This window comes from Amblyraja radiata, chromosome 8 (assembly GCF_010909765.2).
Source record: "Amblyraja radiata isolate CabotCenter1 chromosome 8, sAmbRad1.1.pri, whole genome shotgun sequence".
In the NCBI taxonomy this organism is placed as follows: Eukaryota; Metazoa; Chordata; class Chondrichthyes; order Rajiformes; family Rajidae; genus Amblyraja; species Amblyraja radiata.
In genome coordinates this window covers 46,071,293-46,096,404 of record NC_045963.1, presented here as the reverse complement: position 1 = coordinate 46,096,404, position 25,112 = coordinate 46,071,293, and the positions used below count along the sequence as shown (strand labels likewise).

General features: G+C 47.1%; 2 protein-coding genes across 6 annotated transcripts in view; one reads left to right on the top strand and one right to left on the bottom strand.

Moving 5' to 3' along the window:
* Positions 1-8,647: 8,647 nt before the first annotated feature.
* gemin6 (gem nuclear organelle associated protein 6) lies at positions 8,648-12,443 on the top strand. 3 transcript variants are annotated; one of them, XM_033025779.1, is made up of 3 exons: positions 8,648-8,706; positions 9,800-9,954; positions 11,725-12,443. In XM_033025779.1, the coding sequence occupies exons 2-3, from the start codon at positions 9,827-9,829 to the stop codon at positions 12,107-12,109; spliced, it is 513 nt and encodes a 170-aa protein (XP_032881670.1). In that variant the 5' UTR covers positions 8,648-8,706; positions 9,800-9,826; the 3' UTR covers positions 12,110-12,443. The 3 variants fall into 3 exon arrangements, with proteins under 3 accessions (XP_032881670.1, XP_032881668.1, XP_032881671.1); XM_033025777.1 differs by lacking the exon at positions 8,648-8,706 and adding an exon at positions 9,178-9,407; XM_033025780.1 differs by lacking the exon at positions 8,648-8,706 and adding an exon at positions 9,415-9,710.
* Positions 12,444-13,539: 1,096 nt separating this feature from the next.
* The window catches only part of dhx57 (DExH-box helicase 57), a 51,414-nt gene continuing 39,841 nt past the window's right edge, over positions 13,540-25,112 (bottom strand). For all 3 annotated transcript variants that reach the window (XM_033025774.1, XM_033025775.1, XM_033025776.1), the window contains exons 19-25: positions 24,192-24,287; positions 23,658-23,741; positions 21,559-21,696; positions 20,296-20,370; positions 17,454-17,588; positions 15,728-15,928; positions 13,540-14,512 (exon numbers count right to left, since the gene is read on the bottom strand). In XM_033025774.1, coding sequence (XP_032881665.1) covers positions 14,369-14,512; positions 15,728-15,928; positions 17,454-17,588; positions 20,296-20,370; positions 21,559-21,696; positions 23,658-23,741; positions 24,192-24,287 — 873 coding nt within the window. In that variant the 3' untranslated portion in view covers positions 13,540-14,368. The remainder of the gene's footprint in view (positions 14,513-15,727; positions 15,929-17,453; positions 17,589-20,295; positions 20,371-21,558; positions 21,697-23,657; positions 23,742-24,191; positions 24,288-25,112) is intronic.

Below are 25,112 nucleotides of genomic sequence, written 5' to 3'. Positions count from 1 at the left end.
AGATTATTTATGTCTTCCTTAGTGAAGACAGAACCAAAGCAATAATTGGTCTGCCATGTCCTTGTTCTCCATTATCAATTCACCTGTTTCTGACTGCAAGGGACCTACGTTTGTTTTAACTAATCTTTTTCTCTTCACATATCTATAAAAACTTTTGCAGTCAGTTTTTATGTTCCCTGCCAGTTTACTTTCATAATCTATTTTCCCTTTCCTAATTAATCCCTTTGTCCTCCTCTGCTGGACTCTGAATTTCTCCCAGTCCTCTGGTAGGCTGCTTTGTCTGGCTAATTTGTATGCTTCATCTTTTGTTTTGATACTATCCCTGATTTCCCTTGTTATCCACGGATGCACTACCTTCCCTGATTTATTCTTTTGACAAACTGGGATGAACAATTTTTGTAGTTCATCCATGCAGTCTTTAAATGCCTTCCATTGCCTATCCACCGTCAACCCTTTAATAATCAATTGCCAGTCTATCTTGGCCAATTCACGTCTCATACCCTCAAAGTTACCTTTCTTGTTTCTGAATTAATTATGTCACTCTCCATCCTAATGAAGAACTCAACCAAGGGGCCACGCACAACAAGACTGTTAACTAACCCTTCCTCATTACTCAATACCCAGTCTAGAATAGCCTGCTCTCTCATTGGTTCCTCTACATGTTGGTTTAGAAAACTATCCCGCATACATTCCAAGAAATCCTCTTCCTCAGCACCCCTGCCAATTTGATTCACCTAATCTATATGTAGATTGAAGTCACCCATCACAGGTGCACAACCTTTTATCCGAAAGCCTTGGGACCAGCCACTTCTCGGATTTCGGAATTTTTCGGATTTCCGAATGGAAGATTTTTAGCGTAGATTAGGTAGGTAGCGCGGGCGGCTTGAAAAGTCTGGAGCGGCTGTCTCCTCCCCGGAGACCGGGGAATCATTGCTTAAATGTTAGTCAGTTAGTTTGGAGGGATTTTATGTGGTGGGGGGGGGTGAAGGGGGAAGGGGGTAACTTTAATTCTTAGTCCCCTACCTGGTTGGAGAGGCGGGGAGCGGGCAATGCCTTACCGGGTCGCCGTGCAGTAAGCTCCGGAGCGCTGTGGCCGCCGACTCCCAACATCGCGGAGCTGGGGGCTGCGGGCGTCCGGCCGCGGGCGGCGCCGGTTGGAGCTCCGACCCCGGCAACTCTACCCCTGGCTGCGCGGCGCTCCAAATCCAGCGCCGCCCGCGGCCGGACGCCCGCAGCCCCAGCTCCGCGATGTTGGGAGTCGGCGGCGTCGCAGCGCTGGGATACCAGCGGGGAGCGGGCAATGCCTTACCGGGTCCCCGTGCGGTAAGCTCCGGAGCGCTGTGGTCGCCGACACACATCGCGGAGCTGGGGCTGCGGGCGTCCGGCCGCGGGCCGTGCTGGATTTGGAGCGCCGCGCAGCCAGGGGTAGAGTTGCCGGGGTCGGAGCTACAACCAGCGCCGCCCGCGGCCGGACGCCCGCAGCCCCAGCTCCGCGATGTTGGGAGTCGGCGGCCACAGCGCTCCGGAGTTTACTGCATGGCGACCCGGTAAGGCATTGCCTCTCCGACCAGGTAGGGGGCTAAGAATTAAAGTTTCCCCCTTCACCCCCCCCCCCCCCCCCTCCTCACATAAAAGCCCTCCAAACTAACTGACCAACATTTAAGCAATGATTTACAGATGTTTAAGTGTCTCCCCGGTCTCCGGGGAGGAGGCAGCCGCTACAGTAGTACAGACCTGGGTTGACCGTGGGTGCAGACGACATCCTGGAAAAAATGTCCGGTTTTCGGAGCTTTTCGGTTTCCGGAACTCCGGATAAAAGGTTGTGCACCTGTATAACTGTTTTATCTTCGTTGCACGCATTTCTAATTTCCTGTTTGATGTCATCCCCAACTCCACTACTACTGTTAGGTGGCCTGTACACAACTCCCACTAGCGTTTTCTGCCCCTTAGTGTTTTGCAGCTCTACCCATATCGATTCCACATCCTCCAAGCTAATGTCCTCCCTTTCTATTGCGTTAATCTGCTCTCTAACCAGCAACGCTACCCCACCTCCTTTTCCTTTCTGTCTATCCCTCCTGAATATTGAATATCCCTGGATGTTCAGCTCCCAGCCTTGGTCACCCTGGAGCCATGTCTCCGTGATCCCAACTATATCAGAGTCATTAATAACTATCTGTACATTCAACTCATCCCCCTTATTACAAATGCTCCTTGCATTGAGACATAAAGCCTTCAGGCTTGTTTTTACAACACTCATACAATTATGTTGAAAAGTGGCCCTTTTTGATTTTTGCCCTGGATTTGTCTGCCTGCCACTTTTACTTTTCACCTTGCTACCTATTGCTTCTACCCTCGTTTTACACCCCTCTGTCTCTCTGCTCACACATTTAAGAAACCCACCACTTATTCTGTTTATTATATTTTTCTTCTTTCTCCCCTACATGTTGGGTCCGAGTGCTTCCCTTCTCTGCCCCCTGCCTCACACACTGTCTACTAGCTTTCTCTATTTGAGTCCCTCCCCCCAACCGTTCTAGTTGAAAGTCTTCCTTAGTAGCCTTTGCAAATCTCTGGTCCCCCTTGGGTTCAAGTGCAACCCATCCTTTTTGTACAGGTCACACCTTCCCCAAAAGAGGTCCCAATGATCCAGAAATTTGAATCCCTGCCCTCTGCACCAGTCCTTCAGCCACGCATTTATCCTCCACCTCGCTCCATTCCTACTCTCACTGTCGCGTGGCACAGGCAGTAATCCTGAGATTGTTACCTTTGCGGTCCTTCTCCTTAACTCTCCTCCTAAAGCCCCTGTCCCACTTAGGAAACCTGAACGGAAACCTCTGGAGACTTTGCGCCCCACCCAAGGTTCCCAGAGGTTTTTGTCAGTCTCCCTACCTGCTTCCACTACCTGCAACATCCGGCAACCACCTGCAACCTCCGGGAACCGCACGGAAACCTTGGGTGGGGCGCAAAGTCTCCAGAGGTTTACGTTCAGGTTTCCTAAGTGGGACAGGGGCATTACTCCCTAAATTCTTCTTTCAGGACCTCTTCTCTTTTTCTACCTATGTCATTGGTACCTATATGTACCACGACCTCAATCTCCTCTCCCTCCCTTTTCAAGATATCTCGGACACGTTCAGACACATCCCAGACCCTGGCACCAGGGAGGCAAACTACCATCCGGGTCTCCCGACTGTGTCCACAGAATCGCCTATCTGACCCCCTAACTATAGAGTCCCCTATTACTAATACCCTCCTCTTCTTTTCCCTACCCTTCTGAGCAACAGGACCGGTCTTTGTACCGGAGGCCCAGCCGCTGTCGCTACCCCCAGGTAGGCTGTCCCCCCCAACAGTACTCAAACAGGAGTACTTATTGCCAAGGTGTACAGCCACCGGGGTACTCTCTAGTCCCTGCCTCTGCCCCTTGCCCCTCCTAACCGTGACCCACTTGTCTGCCTCCCGTGGTCTTGGAGTGACCACCTCTCTGTAACTCCTCTCTATGACCTCCTCGCTCTCCCTGACCACAGAGGTCATCGAGCTGCTGCTCCAGGTTCCTAATACGGTCCCTTAGGAGCCCCATCTCGATGCACCTGGCGCAGATGTGGACGTCTGGAAGGCTATCAGACTCCATGACCTCCCACATCTGATATCCAGAACAGTAAACTGCCCTGGGCCTCATACTCCCCGCCCCCCCTTACCCAGGAAACAATACAAAGCAAAGATCCTGATACAAAGTGCTGGAAGAAATCAGCAGGGATCTGACTCCCAATCAGCTGCTTTCTCTAGTCCGCTTCCACCAGTCAGCGGCTTCCTCAAGCCCACTTGTTTTGAAATGCGAATGGAACGTTACAGATTTAGGTTCCTCCCACACCAACGGTTCCTGGGCCTCTGTAAAAACAAAGCCCCGCGCTCGGGTTTTAAGCCTACCGCTCGGACGTTGCTCCTCCCGCACCAACGGTTCCTGGGCCTCTGTGTTCGTTGCTCAGCTGTTCGTTCTTCACCCTTTTAAAATATTTTTAGTTTGTTAAAAAGTTTTGTTCTGGAAGCCTTGTAGTATTTGTAGTCTTTTTATGTGGGTGGGGGGGGGGGGGGGGTAAAGGGAGAAACCGTATTTCCCAGTCCCTACCTGGGCGAGGATGTGTCGTTCCTCTGAGCCGCATCTTCGCCCCCTCCTCGCGGCCTACCATTCGGATTAGCGCGGCCTTTCCTGCCGGGACCGGCCAGAGCTTCGAGCTGCAGCTTCAACACTGAGGTACCATCGCGGAGCGGGGCGATGCCTTACCCGGGTCGCTGTGTGGAGCTCTAGAGTGCCGACTTTAACATCGTGTGAGTGTATGTGTGAGTGTGTATGTGTGTGTTTGTGTGTGTTTGTGTGTGTGAGTGTATGTGTGTGTGTGTGTGTATGTGTGTGAGTGTATGTGTGTGAGTGTATGTGTGCGTGAGTGTCTGTGTGTGTGTGAGAGTGTGTGTGTGTGTTTGTATTTGTGTGAGTGTGTGTGTGAGTGTGTGAGTGTATGTGTGTGTGAGTGTATGTGTGTGAGTGAGTGTGAGTGTCAGTGATTGTATGTGTGTATGCGTGTGTGTGTGTGTGTGTGCGTGCGTGTGTGTGTGATTTGCTGCCTGCAATCTGCTTGAGGTGCTATGAGATTGGATTTGCTGGCCTGCACTGAATGATGACTTTTGAGGTAAATTCTCAGATTTTCTTTGTTAAAATTTGACCACTCAATCTTTCTATATTAAAATTGTCTCTTTTTTTATCAACAGCAAAGAGCCATCAAGAGGCAGTGAGCAGCAGAACACAACAAGAGACACAACAAGAAATAACTTAATAAATCTCATCTTTAACATTTAAATTGTTGTTATATTTTATTTCACATTTTTAAACTTTAATAAATCCTTTTTCCACTTGCCATGCCATCACAATGGGAACTTAATAGGCAGGAATGGCTGCGCTGTCGGAGAAACCACTAAGAGTGCATGGTGGGGAGGTTGAGGGGAGATGGACTGAATGCATGGGGGGGGGGGGGGGATGGCAAGGAGCAGAGTGGGGGGGATGAAGGGAGGAAGGGTGACTGAGTGAACTGCCACCACACCAACCGTGAGTGACTGGACTGCCAGCCAACCAGCCATGAGTAAGTGAACTGCCAGCCCACCAGCTGTAAGTGACTGAAGTGTCAGCCCACCAGCCATGACTTTGTGAACTGCCAGCCCACCAGCCATGACTCACTGAACTGCAAGTCCAAGAATCCATTTAGTCCACAATGTCCATACTAGCCCTCTGGAAACCAGTCCCTTCAGCCCACAGCACCCATACTAGCACTCCAGAGATCCACGCAAGGATATACATTCCTCTTTCATTGCTGTGATCTGTAAAAAAAGATGAAAATGTCTAAAATCGCCACCCTCTCCCCCTTCTCTCTCTCACAGAGTCTGTCACCTGTTTATGGCAGAATTTCTGTCAGTTACTGAGCTGTCAGCCTGTCAGGCCTGAGTGACTGAGCTGCCAGCCCAAGAATCCATTCGGCCCACAATGTCCATACTAGCCCTCTGGAAACCAGTCCCATCAGCCCACAACACCCATGCTAGCGCTCCAGAAAGCCCGCCCCCCCTTAGTCTACACTTAGTCTAGTGTATTTTAAAACCAACTGTACAGTAGGATCTAAAAGTGTCACACTGTCACTGTCAGGTAGTCATGGTCATCTTATTAACACTTCCCAGTTTTTTTGTTTGTGTTTTTTAATATAACAGTAAACTTACAATTTTATTTTCCTAAAAATTCCTGCTTATTCCACAAAATGTTTACAAAGTTTGGTTGTAGCAAAAGTTTTTCACGGTGTTAATTTTAACATTTATGCATTTTTTTCAATCACTACGGTATTTTACAATAAAATTTTATGTCCTTTAGAGAAGGAATTGCGAATTGCGAATTTTTAAACACCCGTCATCATCCTTGGCTTTAATCAAATTATTTAAAACACTTCAATCTTCCTCTAATCGTGGGGCTGAGGGATTGGGAGGGGCCTCACAAGTGGAATAGCCTAGGGCCTCTCTTCATCTAAATCCGGCTCTGGCCATGATAAGAATGCACTAGTCACTGTCAAGACTAAATTATCACAGAACAACAAATAAGAGGCAGGAAATGAGCAGCCCGAATTCCATGGCAACGGATACTGTTCAGGATGTGCTGACTACAGGCATACAACAATTAAATACCAACGACTCAGAAAATGATCACCTAACTAAGAAGATATAGAGAGGGTGAGTGAGATCTGACATTGTCTCAATCTAAGGAGAGATAGATTGAATGGTGCAGTGGCACAGCTGGCAGAACCACTGCCTCATGGTTGCAGAGACTGGGTTTGACCCTGGCCTCAGGTGCCGTTTCTGTGGAGTTTGCACATTCTCCCTAGAACTGCTTTGGATTCTTCTGGGTGTTCCGGTTTCCCACATTCCAAAGACATGAGGTTATCGGTTAATTGACCCTCTGTAAATTGCCCCAGTTTGTGGGTGAGGGATAGAATCTGAGGGGTCATACATAACAGAAACAGGCCCTTCGGCCCAACATTCATGCCAACTAAGATGCCCCATCTAAGCTAGTCCCATTTGCCCACGGTTGGCCAATAGTGTAGATGAAGTCCCATGTACCGAAAGTCTTCTTTACCACCCTGCTTACCTGTGTTGCCACCTTCAGGGAATTTATGTATCTGCACTCCAAGATCCCTCTACTCTACAACACTCCCCAGGCCCCTACCGTTTAGTGTGACGCATTCTTCCATTCTATTGCTTATCTTATTGATAATATAGAGCTATAAAGCATGACAACAGGCCCGACTCTTCCATGCTGACCAAGATGCCCCATATAAGCTAGTCTTATTTGCTTGCAATTATATTTACGTCATAACGTCAACCTACGAATTGGGCGGCGCGACTTACCCGTTGCAGCGGCCCCTACAGCCTGTCTTTTTTTTTTTTTTTGTCTAGTTAAATGTAATGTTGGTGTTTTTTTAATACTGGTTTTAAATGTGTATATGTGGGGGGCGGGGAGGGGAAAACTGTTTAAAATCTCTTCCCTGTCCGGGAGACCCGACCTTTTCCCTGTCAGGTCTCCGTTGTCGTTGGGGCCTAGCACCGTGGAGCGGCCTCCTACCTGAACGACCCGGGGGCTCGGGAGACTGCGGAGCTGCGGACTACTCACCGTCGTGGGGCTGGCCGGCCTCGGAGCGTGGGGAGCGGTGGTGATTCGCTGCTGCGACTCGACTCCTGGGGCTCGGAGGCTCCAGCAACGCAGCCGCAGGTCCGGTGGACTGTCGGGGTATCGGGAGCTTGTGGGTCCGGTTGAGGAGACCGCTTCCCGGAGCTCCCGCAACGCGACTTCTCCAGCCCGTGTCGCGGGGTTGGAACGACCCGGAGCGGGACGTACATCGCCCAGCGCGGCTTCATGACCGTGGGACATTCCAGCGCCCGCCGGGGGCTCCAACACTGTGACTTTTAGACCGGGAGCGGGTCCGGAAATCGCCCAGCACGGCCTAAAATGGCCGTGGGACTTATCATCGCCCTCCTGGGGCTTGGACATCGGGAGAGAAATGGAGAACAGGGGAGAGAAAAGACTTTGCCTTCCATCTCAGTGGGTTCACTGTGATGGATGTTTGTGTGAATTAAATTGTGTGTATGTCTGTAGGAAATTGTCTTTGTTTGTATGGCTGTGGAAACGGAATCTCGTTTGAGCCTAACTGAGGCTCAAATGACAATAAATGGTATTGTATTGTTGTATATTTATATATATAATTATATATGACTCCATATTGTCATGCATAAGTACGATGAGGTGCAGATGTAATAAAAATCTTGCTTACAACAGCATCAAGAACAGCACCTTCCCAGCAACTATCAGGTTCTTGAACACTACAAACACTAAACATTAACTAAACTATGAACTAAACACTGCCTTGGCAAGGGCTTCGGGCTTTTTGCACTAATATTGTTTTTATTTAATGGATTTTTTTGGTTTGTTATCTATGTGGTACTATATTTACATGTCAAGCTGCTGCAAGTAAGAATGTAATTGTTCCATTTTGATACATATGACAATTGAACACAGGTTCTCATGGATAGGTAACGTGTTGGGTTGAAACCTTTATTTAGATTGATAGGGTGGTAGAAGCAGGCAAGTGATCTAGTCCTGGTCTCAAGATGCTACCTCACCTGCTGAGTTACTACAGCAAAAAAAAAAGACACAAACTGGTAGAGGAACTCAGCGGGTCAGGCAGCATCTGTGGAGGAAACGGACAGGCTGATGGAGTTGGGGAAGAAAGCCGGAAAAGAGAGGGGGCAGCAAGAGAAAGGCTGGCAAGTGATAGGTGGATACAGGTGAGGGGTGATTGGCAGATGTGTGGAGGTTAAAATGAGACAAAAGGGTGTCATATGTGAAATGTAAAGCCGAATTTTAATGTCTCGTTAGGATTCATTATAAATTATAGTTTCAACAGAAATATGCTGATTAACAATAACATTTAAATCTTCAAAGAGTTCAACAAGAATGTAGCTGAGCTCTCCAGCAGATTCCTCTATAATCTTTGCTCTCCAGCCTTGCAGGAGCGGGAGCTCTCACCACGTGCAATATGATCTTTGACCACGTGGTGTGCAGGGGGAGGAGGCGGCCCACTTCCGTGAACGTCACGGCCCCGACTCTGACGTCATCGCTGGGCGCCGGTGCCGGTAAGTGTCATGGCGGCCTTTATCCGACTCTCCCGCCCCCAGAGCAGCGGCTCCGTCTACAGGAACCGCCGGGCAACGCGGAGACACAGAGCAGCGGCTCCGTCTACAGGAACCGCCGGGCAACGCGGAGACACAGAGCAGCGGCTCCGTCTGCAGGAACCGCCGGGCAACGCGGGGACAGACCCTTCGGCCCAACTCGTCAATGCCGGCCAACATGTCCTATCTACACTAGTCCCACCTGCCCGCATTTGGCCCATATCCCTCTAAACCTGTCCTAACCATGGACCTGTCCAAATATCTGTTGCAGTTTCTGCCACAACTAGCTCCTCTGGCTGCTTTTTCCACACACCCACCACTCTCTGTGTAAAAAGTTGCCCCTCAGGTTCCTATTAAATATTTCCCCTCACCTTAAACCTATGTCCTCTGATTTTTGATTCCCCTACTCTGGGTAAAATACTGTGCATTTACCCTGTCTATTCCCCCTCATGATTTTGTGAACCTTTATAAGATCACCTCTCCTGCACTCCAAGGAATAAGGTTCCCTATCTCTCAATAGCTCAGGCCATCAATCCTGACAATGTCCTTGTAAATCTCCACTGCACCCTTTCCAGCTTATCATACGAGACTAGTCCAAAATACGAAGAGCTTGTGGCAAACTATGCTGGTGAAGGGAGGCAGAGAGTGACCCGTGGTGTGTTAAGGTGCTTGGATCCTCTATATTGATTAGGAAGTGAATGTAGAAAGCATGTTCTTGAAGTTGGTGGTGGTATGGGTATCAAGGGTAATTTTCAGCGACAACGTTAATGATATGATGGTCAGAATATGGCAGATGGAATATAATCCTAAAAATGTGAAGTGATACCTTTAGCAACACTAATAAATCAAGAGCATACTAATGTGTGTGAGGAATGAAGGGTGTATTGAGGAACAGGAAACTTGCCCAAGGCTCCTGAGGCAACAATACAGGTCTCATTTCATAGACCCCCACCCTCTGTGTGGAATAGGTAAACTGATATATAATTGTGCAGCAAATAAATACTGCTGATTTTGAAAAGTGGAATGTTTGATTTGTTTTTTTTTTGTGCTTCTATAGATTTGTGATATTTATCATCTGATAAATATGAATGAATGGAAGGAAAACAAACCTTTAGATTGGGAGAAATATCTGAACAAAGAAGTGAAAGTAACAGCAGATGAAAAAAACACATACCAGGGTTGGGTCTTCACTGTTGATCCTGTTTCAGGAAGGTAATTCAAAATCTCTTGAAATCTAACAATGTCTAGCATTCTATATTTGTTACCCCATAATGCACTTGACTGGCTTCCGCATACATGCATTTGTTTTTCCGTTCAAGGCCTCCAATGCCAGAGTGAGGCCACACGCAAACTGGAGGAACAGCATCTCATATTCCGTTAGGATAGCTTGCAACCCAACGGTATGAACACTGAATTTTCCGATTAAAAGAAACACCCTCCCCCACCCCAATGAGCGCATATTTCTCCCACTATCCCAGTCACCCTGCTCTGTTGTCCTCCATACACCCATCTCCTATCACCGAAACCCACATTTCCCTTTTATCTCCCTCCCGTCCCCCCTTTGACCAATATCCCATTAATATCTACCCCTTTCCCCCAGATAGACACAAAAAGCTGGAGTAACTCAGCGGGACAGGCAGCATTTCTGGAGAGAAGGAATGGGTGACATTTTTTCGGATCAAGACCCTTCAGACTGAAAGTCACGGGAAAGGAAAATGAAAGGGTCTCAACACGAAACATCGCCCATTCCTTCTCTCTGGGGATGCTGCCTGTCCCACTGAGTTACTCCAGCTTTTTGTGTTTATCTTCGGTTTAAACCAGCATCTGCAGTTCCTTCCCACACCTCTCTTACCCCCCCCCCCCCCCCTTTCTCAACTGTATCCACCCATCAACTGTCAGGTTTTGTCCCACCTCTTTTTTCTAGCTTTCTTCCATCCCCCACTCCATCAGTTTGAAGATGGGCCCTAACCCGAAACATCATCCGTCTATTCTCTCCATAAATGCTGCCTGGCCCGCTGAGTTCCTCCAGACTTTGTTTTGCTCAAGGTGCCAGGATCTGCAGTACCTTTTGTCTTCCCGCATTTGTCTTACCCAGCTTGACTCACAATGGATAAAGCAGTTTGTCCTGATTTCCTGTTGATTTAACCCGACTACCTTACGTTGTATATTTTTTGCTACCCAACTTCTAGTTAGGGTGGTGAAGAAATGCCTCTGATAGCACTCATTCTTTAAAAAATGGAGGTTCATCTGTTCAAATAAAGTAACTTCTAGCAGTAGTTTCTACTTTGTGCTTGGTGATTCCCCTTCGCTCTACCTATTGTACTTGAGATTGACTTGATTGCATTGACGTATATTATATAATCTGATTTGTTAGCATGTAAACTAAAGCTTTTCACTGTACCTCTGTGCACATGACAATAATAAACCTAAACTGATTAATTTAATTTAGGGATACAGCATGGAAACAGACCCTTCGGCCCACCGAGTCCACGTTGACCATCGATTACCCATTCATACTAGTTATTTTACTTTTGCAACCAATTCCTACACACTAGGGGCAATTTACAGACTCACATGTCTTTGGGTTGAGGGACGAAACCGGAGCACCCGGAGGTAACCCACGCGGTTCAAGGGAGAACATGCAAATTATAGAGACAGCACCAGAGGTCAGGATCGAATCCAGGCCTGTGGCGCTATGGTAGTTATCAGCTGTGCTGCCCTAATTATCAAGCAGCATCGTGGTAAGAAGCACAAGAGGAATTGAATCAACACAGCAGAGAATATTAATCACTGGGCCCAGGGGAAAGAGGTGAGTGGGGAGAGATTTAAGAGGGATCTCTGCAGCAACCTTTTCACTCAGAGGGTAGTCCGTATCTGGAATGAGCTGCCAGTGGAAACTCTCATGGCAGATACAATTACACCACTGTGCTGCCCTCCTGATCTTTAATTTTGATCTTTAACCCAATGTTTAATTTCTTCCAGCATTGTTCTGGTGAACTTTGTGGCCGCTGGGAAGGTGTCTGTTGTGACTGTTATGGGCCACGCGATCCAAGCGGTGGAACTGATCAACGAGGGAGAGACCAACACCACGGAGAAACTGTCCTCCCTGTTCATGCCGGCGCCCTCTAGAACTTACAGCAGCGAGGAGCTCCAACACCGGAAATGCCGCCTGAAGTCTTGGCTGGAGAAGAATCTGATTCCTGTCAGGGAGCAGGGGGAGGAGAGCCACCTGCTGTGTGTAGCTGGCGTGCTGACCGTTTCCCCACCCTACAACGCTGAGGACTGCAACAGCTCCAACGAAATAATCTTATCCAGAGTTCAAAGCCTCATCAACTGCAACCCAGAAGCTGCTCACAAAAATGAATGACGAGGGATTGATCTCTGGTAAAACGTCTGAATTCCATCTTGGCAGTTGGAAAGTTCAAGAAATTCAGCATTGGTAATCTCCGGGCTGGAGCTCAAGGGAAAGGAGGGATTGTAAATTGTTGTAAAAATGCAGCTGGTTCACTGCTGCCCTGCACAGGAGGTGATCAGTCACCCTCAGCGCTTGGCCCTGCACCAGTTCCACACTCACCCACGTGGCTGGCTGCTAACTGCCCTCTCCATTCAGAGACAGGCACAGGCACACGACCGATGCCAGCGTGGCTCGTGACAACTCACATCCCATGGACAAATAGACAATAAAAGTTTCCAAACACCGATAACTTGATCGGATTTACTTTATTTCCACCTTGCTCAATTCATTTTAAACTTCTTCACACCCAAACAGTGTTACTGTTAACATTTTACTGTCACAACCCAACGATCATCCGCGGATTCACGAAGAATTGCAGCTGCTGGAATCTTGAGCAAAACACAAAATGCTAGAGGAACTCAGTGGGTCAGGCAGCATCTGTGGAGAATATGGACTGGTCACAAAAAGACTGTCCTGACAGACCCATTGCTTCCAGTCTGATGAAAAGACCCGACACAAAACATCGCCTATCTATGTTCCCCAGGGATGCTGCCTGACCCACTGAGTTACTCCAGCCCTTCGTGTTTTGCTCAAGATTTGCATCTACAGCTTGCTTGTGAATACAGCACCAATGGAGGGAATGGATCGGCTGAGAAAGGGTCCTGACCCAAAACATTGTCTGTCCATTCCCTCCACTGATACTGCCTGACCTACTGAGTTCCTCCAGCACTTTGTGTTTTAATCAACCATGGTGCAGTATCAGAAGTCATGCCTGAGTTTCACAGTTGTGTGCCCGAGCCCCGCTCAGTAACCCGACCACAGCCTGGCGTTGAGGCAGCTGTGACCGACGGCATGGATCAAGCGCTAAACACCTGTCCTCCTAGCAGGCTGTAAAATCATTTGATGCTGCTACTTCAAAAACAAGCAGAGATTTCCTGGCACCCTAGCAAGATATTTACCCCCTCATCAACTGTTTCCCTAGAAAATCTATTCAATTCGTTGCCGTTAAGATTTTACCTACAGCACTCACAATTGAAACTGTTCAAAATATGACCATCCATCAAAAATACTTTGTTGTCTATATAAAGTGCTTTGAAATGTCCCATGGTTGCGAGAATACGATACACAAAATCAGATCCCTACTTCAGCAAGAGTACTCTCATGTTTCATTTCAGTAACATACCTCTAGCTTTATATGTTTTCCCTGTAAGTTCCAGCATTGCAATGGCTATCTGTTTGTTTCTACACTGACCATTTATCCATTTTGGTTTAGAATTAACGCTGGCAAAATCCCAGGCCACGAGGAACATTTTTTACAAGAATAACATATGGATGCAAATATATATATTTGGTACTTATTTTATGTTTCAATGTTAAGGTGCAGCAAACCTTTAACAGTTAGTTGCTCGTGAAATAGCAGAGTCTTTTAAAGACAATTATTTGCTATTGCTCCTATTTAAAATAGTCCTTCACCCAAAGTTACAGCGAAGGTGTGATGGTTTAATTTATTTGACAAACACGGCACAGCAACTTCAAGGTGCAGTAACCAAAATCAACAGTGCTGTTTAGAAACAAGGAACTGCAGGAGCTGGTTTACAAAAAAAGACACAAAGTGCAAGAGCATCTCATTGGGTCAGGCAGCATCTCTGGATAAGCAAAGTTTCGGGTCAGGACACTTCAGACTGATTCCAACCCGAAAGGTCATCTGTCCATGTTCTAGAGATGTTACCTGACCCGCTGAGTTGCTCAGCACTCTGACATTTTTTAGCAGTGCCGTTGTTTGACTTCAAACGTGTCTCTGGTGCAAATGACATCCCACCGCCGTGGAAACTGGTTCATCTCACCTCATGGCTGTGTATTAGCTTTGGGTGCACACATTTTAAGTGATAACACTTCAATGATTTTGCATGCTTCCGACATTGAACAATAAATAGGCTTCTTCTGACACTTGCAATAGGTCCGGTTTCCATCAAAATATTCTTTACTGAGAGACGAAGCAGAAATTTACTTGCTGCACAGGTTTGAGTCTTGGGTCGTGCCATGTAGGACTTAGACCACACGGTCCAGTAACGTCAGCTGAGTCTGGGTAATGGATTTGGATCTCGCTGCAAATGTTTGGGAAAGCGACGGGTGGCAGACGCCCCAGACGGGACACACTTTCCAGCCGCGCCTTCACTGAGTCGTGACCAGTTTCACGATCATGTCGATAATCAGTGATCCTCGTGGGCAAGTGCACAGATCCATCGTGGGCTCCTTGATTTTATCCTCCAGAAGCTGGTCCAGTTCCCAACGAAGCTCCTTCACTAACTCGGCAATCTGAACAGCGCAAGAAGAGGGGACAGATACCAGTTAGAACTTCTGAAGAAGGGACTCGACCCGAAACATCACCCATTTGTTCTATCCAGTGATGCTGCCTGTCCCACTGAGCTAGTCCAGCATTTTGTGTCTATCTCCAGTTAGAACAGAGGTACGTTCCTTTAGCAGCTGGACTATGCATGATATACACACACCACACCACTGCCCTACACACAGCCACGTGAGGGTTCCGAAGGGTCACAGGCACAGCAGTTATCTCGTCAGAGTCAAAATATAAATTCACTCACCACCAACTAAAAAGCAAAATATCACAGCAAAAACTCAGTCTAATTGAGGAGCTGATTTATTGAGGGGATGATTAGTGTTTAACGTATGAAGAGTATTTCAAGGCACTAAGCCTGTACTCACTGGAGTTTAGAAGGATGAGGGGTGGGGTCTCAGTGAAACTTACTGAATTGTGAAAGGCCTGTATAGAGTGGATGTGGAGAGAATGTTTCAACTAGTGGGAGAGTCTAGGACCAGCGGGCACAGCCTCAGAATAAAAGGACATACCTTCAGTGGAGATGAGGAGGAATTTCTTTAGTCAGAGGGTGGTGAATCTGTGGAATTTATTGCCAGACAGTTGTGGAGGCCAAGTCATTAGGTATTTTTAAAGCAGTGATTGATTAGCAAAGGCAAAGATTATGGGGAGAAGGCAGAAGAATGGGGTTGAGAGGAGAAAATAGATCAGCCATGAAGGAATTGCAGACTCGAATGGTCTTATTCTCTAATGGTCTTATTGGATCTAAGATTACATAGAACAGTGAAGTACAGGAACAGGCCGTACGGCCCAAAATGTCTGCTGGATATGATGACGTTAAACTAATCTCCTCTGCCAAAAAGTGATACATATCTCCAAGCGAGGAGAGGGACGTTGGTTCGTGTCCAAGGAAGGCGACAGATGGAAGCCCTGCAGCAGACTGTGGTTTGCATGGATCAGACAAACCTGGCGCCACTTGCATGCGGGCTTAATGAACTATTCCTGTACACTTTGCTAATTGGAGATTATGCTTAGGTATGGCCATACTTTACTGAACTGTCTGTGAGGAAAGAATTTCACTTTGTATTTGCACGTGACAATGAAACATCATTGACCCATCTTTAAACAGCCCTTTGAGTGACACATTATCCTGAACCACAGGACACCCCTCTCCCCCTCCCACACTAGACTCTTACCTGATGGGAAGCAGCTGCAAACCTAATCCACCCGTCATCCAGGGAAAGGATGAAGTGCCCTCTCTTGAGCTCCACGTGGATCTGCCCTCCCCCGAACAGCACGAGAGGGTACACAGATACCATGCTGCAGTCCCTCAGGAACACACGGCTGGTCTTCACCTTCTCGTGGTACACCAGGTATGGGCTCTCAAAGTGACGAACCTAGCATCCAATATAACCAGGGGAACTAATCAGCATTCACGTGCAGAAGGGTCTTGGAGTACAAGTTAATAGTTTATAAAAAAAAGTGTGGAAACAGGCCCACCGAGTCCGTGCCGACCAGTGAACACCCGTTCACACTAGTTATAGAAACATAGAAAATAGGTGCGGAGGAGGCCATTCGGCCCTTCAAGACAGCACCGCCATTCATTGTGATCATGGCTGATCGTCCCCAATCAATAACCCGTGCCTGCCTTCTCCCCATATCTCTTGATTCCACTAGCCCCTAGAGCTCTATCTAACTCTCTCTTAAATCATTCCAGTGATATGGAATACCATATCTTACACACTACGTTCAATCTTACACACCAGGGACAATTTACAGAGGCCAATTAACCTACAAACCCATACGTCTTTGGAATATGGGAGGCAACTGGAACACTCAGAGAAAACCCACGCGGTCTCATGGAGAATGTGCAAACTCCATACAGTCAGCACTGGAGGTCTTATAGGGACGTATGGGCGGGGGTGTGGGGTGGGGGTGTGGACAGGGCGGAGTTTTGGGGTGAGGGGTGTGTGGGCGGGGGGGGGGGTGAGCTTGGAGAAAATACGGGGGAAGAGGCATGGGGGGGGGGGGGAGGGGGCATCGCGGGGGAGGAGCCAGCGAGGGGGACCAGAGGGGTAGTGGTTGGAATTGACGGTGCGATAGGGACTCACAGCAGGCACTGGTCGTTCTCCTCCGCCGGGATCAAAGTCTCTGCTTTCCGTTTGGCAACATCGGCAACATCTCCGACTCTGGGCTGGGCCGGGTCTGCGACGCTGGGCTGCTCGGGGCCGGGCTGGCTGCTTGAGGCCGGGCTGGGCTGCTTGGGGGTGGGCTGCTTGGGGGTGGGCTGGGCTGCTTGGGGCTGGGCTGCTTGGGGCTGGGCTGGGCTGCTTGGGGCTGGGCTGCTTGGGGCTGGGCTGCTTCTGGTCCCTCCGAAAGTCTGGTTGGAAACCTCCGCTGGCCACCCTCACTCCAGTAAAGATGCGATGGGATAGGAAGGCGCGGACCGTCCCGGGGAGTGACAGGGGAGGAGACTAATCCACGCGGTGCCGACTGGCAGGAGAAGAGATCGATCTGCGCACGCGCGGTTTTTAAGATTTTTAAACCGTGCTAACATTTACGACATTCAACCAATTGGAACAAAACTTGGTGCAATTGCAGCACAGGAGAACGGTGAGTGAACTGGCGAAAAATCGCAGCGCTATCGCAAACTGTTTTTGCGCAAATAGAAATACCGCCAAATTGGAAGATAACAAGATCAGAGTTTTACTTATGTATAGATAGATTTGGACAGATATAAGGATAGGAAGGGTTTAGAAGAAAATGGGACTATCCCAGTGTGCAATCTTGGTCAGTATGGACAAGATGGGCCGAATGGGCCTGTTTCCATGCTTCCAGCTCAGTGACGGATGAACAGAACATGGCCAGTGTGTGCTGCTGCTGCCGATCACTTACTGGGGACAAAGGGAGTCGCTGACTCACCTGATAGTTGACGGAGGAAGGGTGGATGTGAACATTTCCATCATTCTTCGTGATGAAGTGTAGCTCCTCTGGTTTGGGCGGCAGCTTCACCGCTCCCGACATGGTCTGTGTGTACTTACTCTGGGGAGCAGTCACCTGGCGGGGAGACACCTTCACAATGATTTCTGGCATAATTGTACTGTGATTACAGTCACCACCCCAACATCTCCAGTATGCCCACCCTGCTGCACTGACAAATGATGGTAAGGAATAGAGGCAGGAATCTGCCAACAAGTATAGAAGTTGCAACATTATGTTACAGCACGGAAACAGGCCCTTCGGCCCAACTCATCCATACCAACCAAGATGCCCCATCTACACATACTGCCTGTTCAAAAGGGAACTGCAACACACGTACTGCCTGCCTGCGTTTGGCCCATATCTATCTAGTTTAGTTTATTGTCACATGTACCGAGGTACAGTGAAAAGCTTTTGTTGCTCGTTAACCAGAAATTACAATCAAGCCATTTACAGTATATAGATACTTGATAAGGGAGTAACGATTCAGGCAAGGTAAAGCCAGCAAAGTCCAATCAAGGATAGTTCGAGGGTCACCAATGAGTTAGATAGTAGTTCAGCACTGCTCTCTGGTTGTGGCAGGATGATTCAGTTGTCTGATAACAGCTGGGAAGAAACTGTCCCTGAATCCGGAGGTGTGGATTTTCCTCTGCATGTCCTAAACCCACTTCAGTCTTTTCTTGTATGCGTCTCTTCCAAGTGTTTTTTAAATGTTGTTGTAGTACTTGCCTCGACTACATCCTCTGACAGCTCGTTTCAGATACCCACGTTTCAGTTCCCCTCGGGTTCCTATTAAATCTTTCCCCTCTCACCTAATCCCATGTCCTCTGGCTCTCGACCCCCTGCCCTTGTTAAAAGACAGTGCGTTTACCCTATCTATTCTCCACATGATTTTGTACACAGATGTACAAGACATTGGTGTGGCAAGACATTGATGAGGCCGAATTTGGAGTACTGTGTTCAGTTTTGGTTACCCTGGTATAGCAACAATGTCATTAAGCTACAAAGAACGGAGAGAAGATTTATGAGGATGTTGCCAGGACACAAGGACCCGAGCTATAGGGAGAGGTTGGGCAGGCTAGAACTTTATTTCTTGGAACACAGAAGGCAGAGGGGTGATCTTACAGAGGTGTAGAAAGATCATGAGGAGAATAGATAGGCTTTGGATAGGATGCAGGGAAGGTTTACCAGAATGATACCCACGGTATTTGGGGATATTAGCTACAGGGATTGTTTTCCCTGGAATGCCACAGGCTGTGGGAAGTCCTGATAGAAGGCTATAAAATTATGAGAGGCAGAGATAGGGTAGACAGTCAGAACCCTTTTAGCAGGATGGAAAAATCATATACTAGAGAGTATGGCTTTAAGGTGAGAGGAGCAAATGTTAAAGGAGATACGCGGGGCACATTCTTTACAATGTGGTGGGTGCCTGGGACGCACTGCTGGGGGTGGTGGTGGAGGCAGATACAATAGTGGTGTTTGAGACTTTTGGATTGGCGCATGGACATGGAGTGATATGGATAACGTGCAGGCAGAGAAAGGTTGGTCTCCACATCATGTTCGGCTTACAATGTGGGCCGAAGGGCCTATTCTTGTGCTGTACTGTTCCATGTTCTAAGAATCCTGAATGAATACTGCATATCTCCTTGTAGCCATTTATAGAACAACAAGAGGAGACACAAGAGACTGCAGATGCCAGAATCTTGAGAAAAACAGTGCTGGAGGAACTCAGTGGGTCAGGCAGCATCTGTGGAGAGAATGGTCAGGCGGCATTGCAGGTCAAGATCCCTCCAGAGGGGGAATGGAATGAAAACGAAGACCAGGTTCAATAGGTTCAAGCACCCTGGTAACTCCATTTGGTCATTCATTGCCCCCTGCCGTGCAGTATTGATTCCCTCCATTAGAGGGCCCTGTCCCTTGAACGGAACTTCCTGCACAGACCCATCACCTGCATTGAGAAACAGGCTGACGGGTCAACTCTCCTTCATGTGGATTTAAGAAGAAATACTAAACTATTGAACTTTTACTGTGCAGTATTATTGCCCCTGGCTTTTGTAGGTTATTTGGCATGGTAAAATTGTAAATTGTCCCTAGTGTGTGTTGGATAGCGTTGGTGTGCGACTCAGTGGGCCGAAAACTGAATTGAATCTCCACTCAATCCTCTCAAAAGCACAATTCATAGAACATAGAACAGTACAGCACAGGAACAGGCCTTTCGGCCCACCATGCCAAACATGATGCCAAATTAAACTAATCTCCTCTGCCTGCAAGTGATCCATATCCATCCATTCGCTGTGCCTTTCCAAAAGCCCCTTAAACATCACTATCATATCTGCCTCCACCACCACCCCCAGCAGTGCGTTCCAGGCACTCACCACACTCTGTATAAAAAAAAACTTGCCTCTTTCACCTTAAAATTTGCCCATCTAACCTTAAAGATATGCCTTCTAGTCTTTGACAATTCCACCCTGGGAAAAAGGTTCTACCCTATTTTGCCTCTCATAATTTTATAAACTTCTATCAGGTCTCCCCTCAATCTCCAGTGCTGCAGCGAAAACAACTCGAGTCTGTCCAACCTCACCCTGCAACTAATAATCCAGGCAGCATTCTAGTAAACCTCCTCTGCACCCTCTCCAAAGCCCCCACATCCATTCGTGGAATGGGGTGACCAGAACTGCATGCAATACTCCAAATGCAGCTTAACCAAAGTCCTATAAAGCTGCACATTTTATTCAATGACATCAGTGTTGAAATGCAAGTCAGAGTAAACAAATTCTCCACGAACCTGGACTACATTGGGGTACAAGGCAGCACACAGAATTGCTGAAACTAACTTCAGGTTACCCGCATTGGAGTTGGCCTGGAAGAACACAAAGGATTTTATCATTTTGAGTTCATAAAATTAAAATCTGGAAAACAAATTCTGGATATATACAACACAACAGAAATATACCCAACAACGTAAAAAACACAAAGGGTGAACCCCCCCCCCCCCACCCAAAAAAAATATTTGTTTAGAAACTGTTAATTCTGATTTGTATTATGAAGCATACATTGTATAACCCCAGTACGAACTGATGCTCCAATTTCCCCCATCCTCTCTTCCCAATTAACTGCTGCCAGCAAACAGTCAACCAGCGATACCACCCTACCTTCCCCAGCTCAGCACCCCACCCCAAACCACCCTTTTGTTGCATGTATCTGTAAATACATGAAGGTCCCGGCGAGTCGTGGATATACACCAACAGTTCAAGTCAAGTCAAGTCAAGTCAAGTTTATTCGTCACATACACATACGAGATGTGCAGTGAAATGAAAGTGCAGCTGGAACTATGAAATGGTGCCAAAACCTGGTGACTGTAGCGTGTGGACTCAGTGGGCTGTTTCCATGCACCAGGTGCTTAACTGGGGCTTGTACTTGTGTACGGTTATAATCTCGCATATCTGGTACTCGTGGTAATAAAGGAACTATTGAACCATATAGTGAACGGCCTGAATAGAGTGGATGTGGAGAGGATTTTTCCACTAATGGGATAGTCTAGGAACAGAGGTCATAGCCTCAGAATTAAAGGATGTTCCTTTAGGAAGGAGACGAGGAGGAATTTCTGTGGAATTTATTGCCACAGAAGGCTATGGAGGCTGTCAATGGATATTTTAAAGGCAGAGATAGATTCTTAAGTAGTACAGGTATCAAGGGTGATGGGGAGAAGGCAGAAGAATAGGGTTGAGAGAGAAAAATAGATCAGTCATGATTGAATGGTGGAGTAGACATGATGGGCCGAATGGCCTAATTCTGCTCCTATTACATGAACATATCAAGTATGTACACAGGAACCTGTGTCAAATAAGCTCCCAATGCTGTTCAACTTGCATCTAGATCACGAATAGTCTGAATCTCAACAACAATGACACCGCTGAGTTACTCCAGCACTTTGTGCCTTTATTGTTCAGATTTCTACCGTCCTTTACAAATGGAGGACTCCCTCACAGCATCCTTCATGCATTATATCTGTCATGAAAACGTACAGGGTAAAGCACTTTTCTTTCACCTCATGTCCAGTGGCCTCGATAATCCCATCTCCTCCGTGTGAAGCCAGCTTCTCGATATATTTGGCCCTCAGTCCCTCCTTCACAAAGCCAATGTCCGACAGCAACTCTGCAAACTGTCTCTTCATCCCAGAGATCTCCTGGAAAAACCCCACAAAATTTAGTTTAGTTTAGAAATACAGAGCGGAAACAGGGCCTGTAGGAGTCATTCATGCTTAGGCTAGTTACTGTTGGGTAATTATATTATTGGAGATCATACCAGATGCACAAGGTCTTGTGCGTACAGTACGACTTCAGACTAAGAGCAACATCTTGGTAAGTGCGATAACTAAGATATGTCTGCTCCAAGAAGCCAAAGAAGAAGGAAGAGAAGAAGATTGAAGAATCACCAAAGAAGATTAAATGGCAACACATATTACATACTTTTGCTTTTGATAATATGTAAAGCTTTTATAGCTCCTTTTAATGCTTATTGGTAATTGTTTTGTTATATACGTAGAACAATTAGTGTGTAGGAGCCATTCATGATTAGGCTAGTTAATGTTGGGTAATTATATTATTTTGTGTAGATATTTCTAACAGTAGTATTTTGAACGCTTGGGGGTGGGCATTTGATATATAGATGGGCGTTACATATATCAGAGTTGGACAGGGAGGAGCCAGATCAGACCAGGCACAGGAGTTGGAGAGAACACAGTTCTCAACTGATAGTAAGAATGGAAAGCTACAATTTGTATAAGAATAAAGAAGATCTGGTGTGTTTATCCTTTTGTCTGTACAACTATTTCAATAAAGAACCAGCTGGAAATAACGACTGGAAGATCAGTTATTTTCGTCTGCATAAGATCACTCCCACTTACCTGTGTAGTAATGGTAAAGGAAAGTTGGACATTGAAAAAGTTCGAAATTGCCATTACAGGCCCTTCGACCCACCGAGTCCGCGCCATACAGCGATCCCCGTACACTAACACTATGGGATCATTTACAATCTTTACCAAAGCCAATTAGCCTACAAACCTGTACATCCTTGGAGTGTGGAAGGAAACCGAAGCACCCGAGGAAAACCCACGTGGTCACAGTGAGAACGTGCAAACTCTGTACAGACAGCACCCATAGTCAAGATCGAACCCGGGCCTCTGGTGCTGCCAAACCGCGACCTTGGTGTTATCAACACCAGAAGTTGGCAAAAATCGTGGCCACATGGTGTGCTGATGGCGTTAATGGCAGAAGAACCAAGGCCAACTCATGCAAGTGGAGATATTCAACAGGATGTTAGACGCAAAATGCTGGAATAACTCAGCGAGTCAGACAGCACCTCTGGAGAAAAGGAATAGGTGACGTTTTGGGTCGTGACCGGACCTGAAATGTCACATATTCCTTTTCTCCAGAGATGCTGTCTGACCCGCTGAGATACTACAGCTTTTTGTATCTATCTTCGGTTTAAACCAGCATCTGCAGTTCCTTCTTACACAACAGGATGTTTTGTTACCTGGGCTTGCGAGCTTGAGTTATAGTGGCAGGTTGGATAGACTGGGACTTTGTTCTTTGGAATGTAGGAGACTGAGGGGTGACCTTATTGAGATGTACAAATCATGAAGGCATGGATAAAGTGAATACTCAACAGGCTTTTTACCAAGATAGAGGATTCTAAAACTAAGGGCATAGGCTTGAGGCGAGTGAAGTGAGATTTAGGCGGGACATCAGAGGCAACTTTTTTACTCAGGGGGTAGTCCGTAACTGGAATGTGTTACAAGAGGAAGCTATAGAAGCGGATACAATTATGACTTTTAAAAGACCACATTGGACAGGTACATGGATAGGAAAGGTTTAGAGGGATATGGGCAAAATGCAAGCAGGTGGCATAGATGGGTCATCTTGGTCGGCATGAACATGTTGGGTCGAAGGGTTTGTTTCTATGCTGTATGGCTCTATGATTATGAGATTTGGACAAATCTATGGATAGCAAGGGTTGAGAGGGCTGTGAACCAAATGCAAGCAAATGGGACCAGCCCAATATGCCTAATTAGTTAGCTTGGGCATGTTGGGCTGAAGTCCCGTTTCTATGTTGTAGCTCAGTGGTTCTAACTTAAGTGCTACGTACCTGTAGTGTTCGTCCAGACAAAAAGTTTTGCCTGCAGTAGGTGTAAGCTGCTCGAGCACTTAATTTTAGGGCAGAAGTCCATCCCTAAAAGGGTGATTTAAATGAAAAGAAATGGATATATTTAAAAATAATGTATGTATAATATTTCGGTCACAGCACTAAATAACCACCAGTTATAACAAGGTAAGACACAAAATGCTGGAGTAACTCAGTGGGACAAGCAGCATCTCTTGAGAGAAGGAATGGGTGAGGTTTTTCGGGTCGAGACCCTTCCTTAAACCAGCATCTGCAGTTCTTCCCTACACATAACAAGGTAAGACACAGCCACCTCTGACTAATTCTCAACAGGTTAACATTCCCACCAGTAGCATCACAAAAGTCTCTGCATATCAGGAAGGAATTTGAGGGAAATACTACGAGCTGGAGGAACTCGGTGGGTAAGGCGGCATCTGGGGAGGCAATGGACAGATGACGTTTCGGGAGGGGACCCTTCCTCAGACTGGCGGAGGAGTAATGAGCGCACTGCGATCTTACCTTATAGGCCTGGAAGATGGTCAGATAGTCGCTGTGAGCCACAGCAAATTCTAGCTTCTTTGCATTCGCTTCTTCTCTCTTGTCCCATGGGGCAACCTATAGACGGCACAAACCATGCTATTAGTTTGTTTTAGATATAGCGTGGAAACAGGCCCCTTTTTCCCACCGAGCACACCAAGGCATCTCTTACCCGCAACTGCGAGTTAGACAATAGACAATAGGTGCACGAGTAGCCCATTCGGCCCTTCGAGCCAGCACCGCCAATCAATGTCATCATCCCCAATCAGTACCCCGCTCCTACCTTCTCCCTATATCCCCTTACTAAAAAAATTATTAAAACTGCAGCTATTTATGTTTCTTTCCTGCCGGCATTTTACTTGAGGTTTAATCGTTTATTTGTGCGCAGTGGTCAGCAAATTGCAATTGACAGCAAAAATCCTTACAATTGTTCTTGAGCCCCAACCACGGCGATAATGGAAATCCACACTCTTACTTATCAAATGGTGAAATCTAAAAACTTACCCAAGTGTTAGTTTAGTTTAGGGATGCAGCATGGAAACGGGCCCATCAGACGCTCAGTCCACCTTGGCCTACATGATCTCTCAGTTGCCAAACATTTTAAGTTCCCTTCCCATTCCGACCTTTCTGTCCTGGGCCCCCTCCACTGTCAGAGTGAGGCCACATGCAAATTGGAGGAACAGCGCCTCATATTCCGCTTGGGTAGCTTACAACCCAGTAGAATATGTTTTGATTTCTCTAATTTCAAGTAACCCTTACATTCCCTCCTTCTCCAACCCCAGTCCTCTTGCTAATTTCACCATTTGTATCCCTTTGTTATCACCTCGTCCCCAGCCATCAATGGACCACTGTGGGCTCCTCCTTTTCTGGGCCATCAATGCAGACTCTGCTATGTTCTGCACA